Source organism: Perca flavescens, chromosome 13 (assembly GCF_004354835.1).
Source record: "Perca flavescens isolate YP-PL-M2 chromosome 13, PFLA_1.0, whole genome shotgun sequence".
In the NCBI taxonomy this organism is placed as follows: Eukaryota; Metazoa; Chordata; class Actinopteri; order Perciformes; family Percidae; genus Perca; species Perca flavescens.
In genome coordinates, this window is record NC_041343.1 from 24,063,877 (window position 1) to 24,074,346 (window position 10,470).

The following is a 10,470-nucleotide window of genomic DNA, read 5'->3' on the forward strand; positions in this document are numbered from 1 at the left end:
GCTAAAAACACTGATAATCAGTCAGTAGAATAGGTGAAAACCAAAACCTCATCGGTTATGGAAAAAGCTGGATACAGACAAAGGTTTTTCAAAAGAACAGATTTAAACACAGGAGGATGTGGAAAATGATGTGTGAATGTGTTTTTTATCACGTATAAGACAATCAGCGTCTCCTCCTCTCCTCTTGTGTGCTTTTTCTCTCCCAGGCTGCATATCCAGATACTCGGCAGGGAGCGTTTACTACTACCCCTCCTACCACCACCAGCACAACCCCGCTCAGGTGGAGTGCTTCCAGAAGGATCTGAAGAGATACTTAACCAGGAAGATCGGCTTCGAGGCCGTCATGAGGATACGCTGCACCAAAGGTCCGTTGGCACAACTGCTGGCGCTTGGTCAAGCATTGACCTGAATATTCATTCCCAGATGTGGCTCTGAGAATTTGAAGTTTTAGATGTGTTTCTTTCATTTCTGATTAGTAAATGTATTGGGAAGGATAAGCCCTTTTTTTCATCGTGTCATTTTTCCTGCAGAAGTATTTTAAAGATAAACAATTAGGATGTGTTGTCTTCCCTGTAGATAACAGCACTGGTTGCTGTGATTAACTTAATTAGGGAAGTATTGATAACGTTTTATCAAATTTTCATTCATCAAATCATTATTTAAATCATTTGGATGCAGTAGCCATTACAGCTCCTGAATGCATTAACATGTTCCTGACATATATTTGACCTTAAAGGAACACGCCGACTTATTGGGAGTTTAGCTTATTCACCGTAACCCCCAGAGTTAGACAAGTCCATACATACCCTTCTCATCTCCGTGCATGCTGTAACGCTGTCTGACAGCTCCAGCATTAGCTTAGCCCAGCACAGATCCTGCAGGTAACTGGTTCCAACTAGCCTACTGCTCCGAATAAGTGACAAAATAACGCCAACATGTTCCTATTTACATGTTGTGATTTGTATAGTCACAGTCTGTACACAAAACAACGTAACATGAGACACAGCCATCTTCTAACAGTAAACAAACCGGGAACTATATTCTCAGACAGGCTTGCTGCGAGCATATCACTCCGCCCAAGTACTATATTCTTCCGCTTGAGAATATAATTTCCGGTTTGTTTATGGATAGAAGGTGGCTGTGTCTCATGTTACGTTATTTTTTGTACACACTGTGACTCTACAAATCACAACATGTAAATAGGAACATGTTGGAGTTATTTTGTCACTTATTCGGAGCAGTAGGATTGATGGAACCAGTTACCTGCATGTTCTGTGCTGGCCTGATGCCGCTGGAGCCGTCAGACAGCCTTACAGCACGCACGGAGATGAGAAGGGTATGTATCGACTTGTCTAACTCTGGGGGTTACGGTGAATAAGCTAAATTCCCAATAAGTCGGCGTGTTCCTTTTAAGGTTTGATCTCCTTTCAGTCATTTTGACGAAAACATAATGTCTCTGGAGTCCAGGCAAATACATTGTTGATGTTGTTGGAACTTATTTTTTTGCAGTTGAGTGTTTGTTTGGCGCGGTCATTCCAGCTCGATTGATTTTGTCTCTCTATTTCTCTCTGCAGGTCTGTCCATCCACACGTTCCACGGAAACTTCTTTGTGCGCTCCACAGATCTGCTGTCCCTTCCCAACGTGAACCCAGACGCTGGCTTTGCGGTTCAGATGTCCATTGAGGAAAACCTGGACGACATGCAAGTCGTCTCTTTCCAGGCCGCGCTGCTTTACACGTCCAGCAAAGGTTGTTTAGTTTTTTCAAAGCCATTGTGAAAAATGTAAATAGTCAATCTCTTTGTCTTTTGTTGAAATAACATGTTTTCTCTTACAGGAGAGAGGAGGATCCGTGTCCACACCTTGTGTCTCCCTGTGGTCAATTCTCTGGCAGACATCTTTGCTGGGGCTGATGTTCAAGCGATCACTGGACTGCTGGCTTGTATGGGTAGGTACTAAACCAGCAAACACCTTTCAAATAGCCCCTCCAGACATGTTTTAAGACATATATAAAAATACTACTCTGCTTGAAATAATTATTTGTTATAAATTCTTGAAATTGCATCTGCTCCCTTTCCCCAATTCAATGGTCTAGAATCTATGAAATAGCAAATATTGTGAATTTGAAAAGTTGGACACTGGGCACAAGATGTCTTTTATTTCACTGAAAAGTCCATTCTCACTGTCTGTGTGCACTCAAGGTTTCAAGTTTCCACGTCATACTTATGTGAGTTGTATATTTGACCATGATTGATTTGAAAGTCATGCTCATACATACACATGTTAAACTCAGATTTAGGGTGATCACAGAGAAACTTTCCCCTTCAGAAGATACATATGAAAACAAACGGAGAAGCAAAATGTTCTGGTGCTGTGCATAATTATTGAATGTCATGTCAGATAATTTGCTTTTATTCAGATTAGGCATACTTTCAATAGCATATATTTTTCTAACCCCCAAATTCTGCATTGTATGTACAGTGGTGCTCATAAGTTTATGAACCCATGCTAAAGTTGACTTAAAAGAGGGAAAAAAAATCATCTTTTGGAAATTGATCTTAATGCCTTAATTAAAATAATTAGGAAAAATCCAACCTAAGGACACCAATTTTCGTAAATAAATGTTGTTCCTTAAAATACAGGGGACATAAGTATACACATCCCTATGTTAAATTCCCATAAAGGCAGGCAGACTTTTATTTTTAAAAGCCAGTTATTTCATGGATCCAGGATACTATGCATCCTGATAAAGTTCCCTTGGCCTTTGGAATTAAAATAACCCCACATCATCACATACCCTTCACCATACCTAGAGATTGGCATGGTTTTATTTCAGTTAGCCTAATAACTGGTTGGATTTACATTGAGAGATGATCTTATGGATAGTACCCCATGCCAACTGGCATATAAAAATAAAAATCTGCCTGCCTCTATGGGAATTTAATATAGGGGTGTGTATACTTATGCCCCCTGTATTTTAAGGAAGAACATTCCTTCACAAAGAAAATTGGTGTCCTTGAAGGTTGGATTTTTCTTTTTAGTCAACTTTAGCATGGGTTCATGAACTTATGAACACCATAATAAGCATATAATATGCATTCTTTGATTTATTTTGTCAATTCATGCAGCACTAGTTCTTATGTTTTTTAAAAGTGTGTGTGTGTCTTTGTGTAGTATTTGTGTTAACATGTTACAGCTGTTTTCATCCCGGTGTTTAGTAACTTAAAGCAGGAATGTGAAGATGAAGTAAAACCATTAAAATGAGTTTTGTCTTTATGCCTGTGGTAATTTTCTGGATCCCTGATCACATCACATAAGCAACATGAACTTGGATTTGATTAAAGCATCACTCAAGCTAATTATTCGTCATTGTTGCAGTAAATAATCTTTTGATTGGCTCGATACTAAATTATTGCAGGGTTTTCATCCACTTCACTGTCATTAGCACTGACAGATCGAGATGAGTGGCAACAGCTGTGGTTACCTAGCAACCGCCGCATACTGAGCAGTCAGATCTGTCCCGGCTCATCTCACAGTCACTTGGAGAACAGACGCTGGTATTTCTGCTCTCTTCAAAATATGGCACAGAATGGCACTACCACTATTTGTCCCTCACTTCGGCTGATGGTCCACCACACTAAAAGTCTAAAGTTGCATTGAAATAAAAAAAAAGCTTAATTTTTTTTTAAATTCATAAATCACATTTTGTCAAACTCCAAGGTGAAGAATAAACTTTCATGCTTTGTTTCAACATTCATTCATTTTAAAGAATCCAAAACTGGCAACCTCACAATTGTAAACACAAAGCAGTATTCAACTTGTGAACTCCTCATGACCTCTCCTTTTCTTTTATATACATTAAATTACAGAATTGAAATGTTGTTCTTCCTCGTCTGTGCCTCTCCAAGTCTCACCTAGAGCAATTGTATGTAGAATGTGTATCCAATTTATTGGTTCTCCCAAATTATTAATTTGTTACTACCTTTGGGGACTGCCAAAGTCAGAGGTTTTAAAATCCTACACATAGTGGTTTTAAAAATGAGATTCTGACTGCAAATATGTCCCTGTCTCTCTGTCCAGCTGTGGACCGCTCGGCAACAGCAAGTCTGAGTGACGCCAGAGATGCAATGACCAACGCTGCCATTGACTCGCTGACGTCGTACCGGCAGTCTGTGTTGACCATCCAGCAGCCCGGCCTGCTGGCCCCGGCCTGTCTCAGACTCTTCCCCCTCTTCATCCTTGCTCTGCTCAAACAGGTCAGCTTTTTCCCAAGACAAAGTTATTGCACAGCAACTGCACTGTCGACCAACGCTACACTAAACTACTTACAATAAATCCTAATTTGTTAAGAGTCTGAGGAAATATTCTATTCTGAATCTTGTTTTAGTTTTTTGCCTTTTCAAAATGAAACTGCTTTTACTACCAGAATATTGTGTCTTAAACCCCTACATCGAGCCTTTTATTGATCCATTTTGTGTGTGCACCCTGCAGAAAGCCTTCAGGACGGGCACCAGCACCAGGCTGGATGACCGGCTGTTTGCCATGTGTCAGCTGAAGTACCAGCCACTGGTCTACGCATTACTGATGATCCACCCCGCTCTGTACCGTGTCGACGATCTGACCGATGAGGTGAGGAGGATGAAATGATGTCTCAAAAAGTAGTGACTCTGGATAAAGTTAAATTGAAAAAAATAAGATGTTTTTTTAATTGGAAGTCAAGTCATGTTTTAGGACCATTATTTAGTCCCTAACAGCTAAAACTCTAAATTCAGTCTAGGTGATGTATTTTTAATAGTGGGCTGAGTCATCCCAATGTTTCCCACGTTATCTTAAGTGTCTCCCTGTTACTGAGTTATCGTCTCTTGTCTTCTGTTTCCTGCATCCTCAGGGAGCTTTGAACGTCAATGATCGAACCATTCCTCAGCCCAGAGTGCTGCAGCTGTCTGTGGAGAAGCTCAGCAGGGAGGCAGCCTTCCTCATGGATGCTGGAACGGTACGAAGCTTTAAAGTGCTCATATTATGCTTTTTGGCTTTTTCCCTTTCCTGTATTGTGTTGTATATCTTTTTTGTGCATGTAATACGTTTACAAAGTGAAAAAGCCCAAGTCCGTCTTACCATCTTCCAGAGAAAACACTGTTCACAAACTGCTCCAAACAGCTCTATTGTAGTCCAGCCTTTACTTCCGTGACGAACGTGCGTCACTTTGTAACACACGTTCTAATGCTCGCCTAGCTGCTAGCGTGCCGTGCCCTCATACTCCGCTTCTGACTGGCTAGTAGTCCTTACCTAGGTACTGCGCATGTGCGACTCCCAACAGAGATGGAATAGAAGTGAGATGCCTAACTGTGTAGCTAAAACAGAGAGCTCAACACACAGGGTGAAAAGAGGAGCTGCAACAATGTGCAGTACAACAAAAATATGGTGTTTTCTGAAAATTAAACTATGTTAACCTATTCTGATAGAACCTCTAAATACAATTCTGAACCTGAAAATGAGCATAATATGAGCACTTTAAGCCGTGGTTTTAAAATTAGCACTCATAAGAAGCTAACAGAAATACAAAGCTGGTTGAATCCTGAGGATGATCTCACTCAATGTCGGTCTTATTTTATGATTCACTACTTTTTCTCTAATAACTTTCCTCAACCTCTAAGATGTTATGGATATATAGGTTCTATGGGTTATGGTTTGTGAATAGAGGGGAATAATAGCATATTAAGAGAAAGATTTCTTGTTCAGAAAAAGTAAAAAAACTATTTGTGTGCAATTTTTGTGCAAATCTATTAAGGCTACCGGTGGGTCTATCTGCCTGTATAATGGTGTAAACATTGGTGTAAAGTGGAATCTCTGTGATAAAGCCTTACTGATACTGATGGACCATGCCATTAGCAATGAGATAAACCTTTCTGCAACACACTGGAGAAGAGTGTGTAAAATTCACATTTTACATAATGAAGTAGCACAGTTATTCACTGTGGCTTTGAATGAAAACATCCGTACAAGCTTCACTTTAACTCTCCTATAGTTCAGGCACCCAGTAACTCGAAATATTAAAATTCTTACTATTTATTTATTTACCTTATTCTATTCCAAAAGGTCATGTATCTGTGGATCGGACGGAACTGCCACCCCAACTTCCTCACTCAAGTCCTGGGAGTTCCCAACTACGCTGCCGTGCCTGATAACCTGGTAGGCCACCTCCTGTTGCAGCTGTCACACATTTATATTCCACTTTGCCTCAAAGCTGTATCTGTGAACCAGGATTTTCCAACAAATTGTCTTAAGGATGGCATAAGGGTCCTATCTTTTAACTCTCATACAATACAGTCTTGCTCTTTGCATCCTCCTGCCTGATGTTAAAAACTTGACTGTCGCTCTCTCCTCTCACAGTATCTGCTCCCAGAGTTAGACACTGCCGAGTCGCAGAGAACCAGGGCTTTCATCGGTTGGCTGAGGGATCAGAGGCCGTTCTTTCCCTCACTGCACGTCATCAGGTGGGCAACAGACAACATCCTTTATAAAAGAGTAAAGAATCAGAGTGATTGAGTGATTTTTATTGATCCCCAGAAAACTTGGAAATTCCAGTGTTGCAGCAGCAAAAGATCAGGCACACATACAGAATATACCTGAAATAATAGGATACAATATAAGAATAAAATAATTCAAAATATGTACAAGTAGCAAGACTGTGGGGAAATTAAAACCAGCAATCAGCTGTTGGTAGATTTTAATTTTGGCAGTTAATCTACTGTAATATTAAGGTCTGTTTCTCTTACAATCTGAAAACTGAGCAGCACTGAAGTTACTCATGGTACATTTTTTTTAAACTGGAACAGAATTTAAAAGGTAATTCATAAAGTTATAATTTTCTCAGAAAAAAGGTTTATGGGAAAATTAGAAGTGTGCAATCCAAATAGCTTCAACATTTTCATAATAAAACCAAACTCTTGTATTCCCTCCCTCAGCACTTTATAATGAAAGAGCAACTACAACTAACTCACTTTTTTCTTTCACCCTTTGACTCTCTCAGGGACGAGAGCCAGCTGAAACCCACCTTTATGCAGAACATGATCGAGGACCGAACAGAGTCGGCCCTGTCGTACTATGAGTTCCTGCTCCACCTCCAACAGCAAATCTCCAAATAATCGTGTGTGTGTGTGTGTGTGTGTGTGTGTGTGTGTGTGTGTGTGTGTGTGTGTGTGTGTGTGTGTGTGTGTGTGTGTGTGTGTGTGTGTGTGTGTGTGTGTGTGTGTGTGTGTGTGTGTGTGTGTGTGTGTGTGTGTGTGGGAGTCCTCTTGCTCCATCTCCAGCTGTGGTTCACTATCTCTCTGAAGAAACGCTGAACTGACAAATTTAAACTATGTGACGGACAGTGTGACAAAGAAATCGATTCTGATGCTTGTTCGGCACTTTTTACCGAACTGAAGCATTGCGTTGGAAGGTCGAACAAAAGCAAAAAATCCATGATGGTGATTATGTCAATGATCGAATGAATCAGTGTTTATTCTCATAGAACAATGCTGTCTAACTGAAGTATCATTCAGATACAGTCAAGGCAAATGGATGTGTGAAATGTTTTTGTTCAAAAAGCACAGTGGTCTTTACTAAAACAAGTCAACCGTGTGTGTATGTTTGTATGTATGTATGTATGCCTTAGACTAGGTTTATGAGGAAGGTTAGTATGTTTGCGCTCAGACTGTTATGGAGTGTCACCGGGAGTATTTGTACACAGAATATCCTACCTGAAGGACAGAACGTGTCCGTTTTTATTTTTCTGTCATTATAATTGTGTGTCGAACAAATTAGTAGACTCTGTTGTAAAAGGCAGGAAAGTTAAAGGGGTTTTAAAGGCGGACTGACCTAGCAATCGTCGCTGCCTTGAATGTGTGGACTCGGCAGTGGAAAGTCATTTTCATTGGTCTGATCTGTCCTTGAGAAAATCTGTCATCCCTTTTCTCTCTGGACATTCAGAACACCTCCGACGACATCGCTGTTCTGTTTTTTTTTATTTCTTCTTTTTTGTTTCCGATTATCTAATAATTTATGAGACTCCCAATCTGATTAAATTCTATGTTTGCCTTGTATGGGAAGTCACTTTTTATTATTAAACCTCTGTTTAAATACAGACTCTATATGAAATATTTTAATATAATAGGATATGGGAAATTCTTTAACACACATAACAAAGCCATTGTGATCTTTTAATCATGCTTATTGATACTTGTATATTGAAAAAAAAAAGACTACATTATATAAAAGGTGAAGAAATGCTGATTTCAGTTGAAACATTTAGGTGAAATGACGCTAAGGAAATAAAATGTTTGGGACTTTTTAAATGTGGTTTTCTGTTTTGGTGGGTGAACATTGTTGATTCAGTGGAAGCAAAGACTACAACACAGAATATGGACCAATAATAGTTTTTTTTTGACTAAGCGTGAATTGGAAGTTTTTTTTTGATTTGGTCTGATTTCATACAGTTTGTAATCTATGTATTATATAAGCAAAAATGTATTTAGGAACAGATGTTTTGGTCTTTATGCACAAAATTGTCTTTCATAAAAAACTTAAAATAGCTTGTTTGTACAGAGTAAATTACAGAGGTGTGGACTTTAAAAAATGATGTTATAAAAACATTTGCTGGAGATCAACTCGTTCCTTCCCTGACAATTCGATAGCTAATCACTTTGCATGAGCTGAATGGAAAGGTATCCTGTATCTAACACATGTAATTGTGTCACAGGAATAACAGACTAAGACACACCTGATCATTTTTGCATTGAAAGCAATACATACAAATTGTACACAACACATTCATTGTCTCTTTAAATTGACATTGGCATTGAATGGGGTGAAGGGGAACATAACCACTTAAGGACTTGGACTCAACTCGAGAATTACTTGTAATTTGCGAAACGATGGCTTTGTCCCACCTCTGGTAAATTGTGAATCACTGCAGTTCCAGATGGAGAAATGCCAAAAAAACTGATGCATCAATACTGTCATTGATGTTAATATTTTCCTATACCATGTGACATTTGTAAATCTTAGTACATGCAAAACCGATAAAGTCAATTTTGAGGTCCATGATACTTTTAAACTTTATTACTTATACTTTTTATATTAAAAATGTCAAGACAGTTCGTCAAATGTCAGCAATCAAAATATTTGAACAATATGTTACTTTTTAAGGAAGATCGGTATCAAACAATGTCAACTTCGCTTTCATGTGACCTTTAAAAAACTTTTGCAATGCATTAATGTAACCAGTGACCAACAGTGTTTATTCTACTTGTAGATGAGGTATATAATGTAGTTGTTTTTATTTCACCTTTGATACATTTATCTCTCATTTAGTTTCTTTAAAACGGAAACTACTGCACAAACCAAAGCTGGACATTCATTTAAATCTGATTGCTGAGGATAAGATAAATTTTATTTAATTTTGCGTTATTTAAAAGTTGCTTGCTGTAGTTCATGTATAATGAGTTTAATAAATGTGCATCAGTATGCTTTGATTCAGGCTTTGACAGATCAGTGTACTGGCCCTCCATGTTTTTACCCCAGCATGAATAGCCCAGTTACTTAATTTCATCTATATTTATCTATCTCCATAATTATACTTAATTTTCATATAAATTGTTTTTTTGATGACTGGACCTGGCACACTACTGACGGCATGTTTTGTGTGCTGTAGGTTTAAAACCCTTAAGGCAGTTTGACAGATAAAAGCCAACACTGCTTTCAGAATATAAAATTACCCTCAAAATAAAGGTGTGCAGAAAAAAAATCATACACACTCAGTGAGCAACCTCAACAACTAATGTTGCAGATTCAGTCTTTCACCTTAATTGCTTATTTACCATCCATCACCATCTCACCGAGCTTGTTCTAGAAACACGTATGAACTGTATTTTGTGAGGTAAACAAAATATTCGTGGATTAATTGATTGGTGAATCAACATAAAATTAATCTGCAACTATTTTGATGACTAAGTAATAGATTAAGTAATTTTTGCTTTTTTTTAATTAAGTGCTCATATTATGCTGATTTTCAGGTTCATTTTATTTAGAGGTTATATCAGAATAGGTTTACATTGTTTAATTTTCAAAAAACACTATTTTGTTGCAGCTACTCTTTTCACCTTGTGTGTTGAGCTCTCTGTTTTATCTACAAAGTGAGACATCTCACTTCTGTTCCATCTTTGTTGGGAGTCGCACACGTGCAGTACCTAGGTAACAGCAGAGCCTGTCTATGGAGAGCCTGTTCACTCCCTATCTCACTCCCTATTAGCCCCATTGTACCAACCCGGAATTTTCCCGAGAGTGGAAGTTCTCCCCTTATTAGACATTCTCTGGTAACAGGCTCAGTCGAGATGAGCTGGACCTGCGCAGAATCGATCACCGGCGATCAGCGCCCAATGCATGCCGGTTAGATTTGTGTCCGACTTGATCTCGACTTGCTCTGACACACG

At 38.8% G+C, this 10,470-nt stretch overlaps 1 protein-coding gene across 3 annotated transcripts in view; it reads left to right on the forward strand.

The window, feature by feature from the left end:
- The window catches only part of sec24a (SEC24 homolog A, COPII coat complex component), a 57,829-nt gene extending 50,635 nt beyond the window's left edge, over positions 1 to 7,194 (forward strand). For all 3 annotated transcript variants that reach the window (XM_028594492.1, XM_028594490.1, XM_028594491.1), the window contains exons 15-23: positions 207 to 365; positions 1,575 to 1,748; positions 1,836 to 1,946; positions 4,079 to 4,254; positions 4,490 to 4,627; positions 4,887 to 4,991; positions 6,095 to 6,187; positions 6,389 to 6,492; positions 7,029 to 7,194. In XM_028594492.1, coding sequence (XP_028450293.1) covers positions 207 to 365; positions 1,575 to 1,748; positions 1,836 to 1,946; positions 4,079 to 4,254; positions 4,490 to 4,627; positions 4,887 to 4,991; positions 6,095 to 6,187; positions 6,389 to 6,492; positions 7,029 to 7,143 — 1,175 coding nt within the window. In that variant the 3' untranslated portion in view covers positions 7,144 to 7,194. The remainder of the gene's footprint in view (positions 1 to 206; positions 366 to 1,574; positions 1,749 to 1,835; positions 1,947 to 4,078; positions 4,255 to 4,489; positions 4,628 to 4,886; positions 4,992 to 6,094; positions 6,188 to 6,388; positions 6,493 to 7,028) is intronic.
- Positions 7,195 to 10,470: the final 3,276 nt, after the last annotated feature.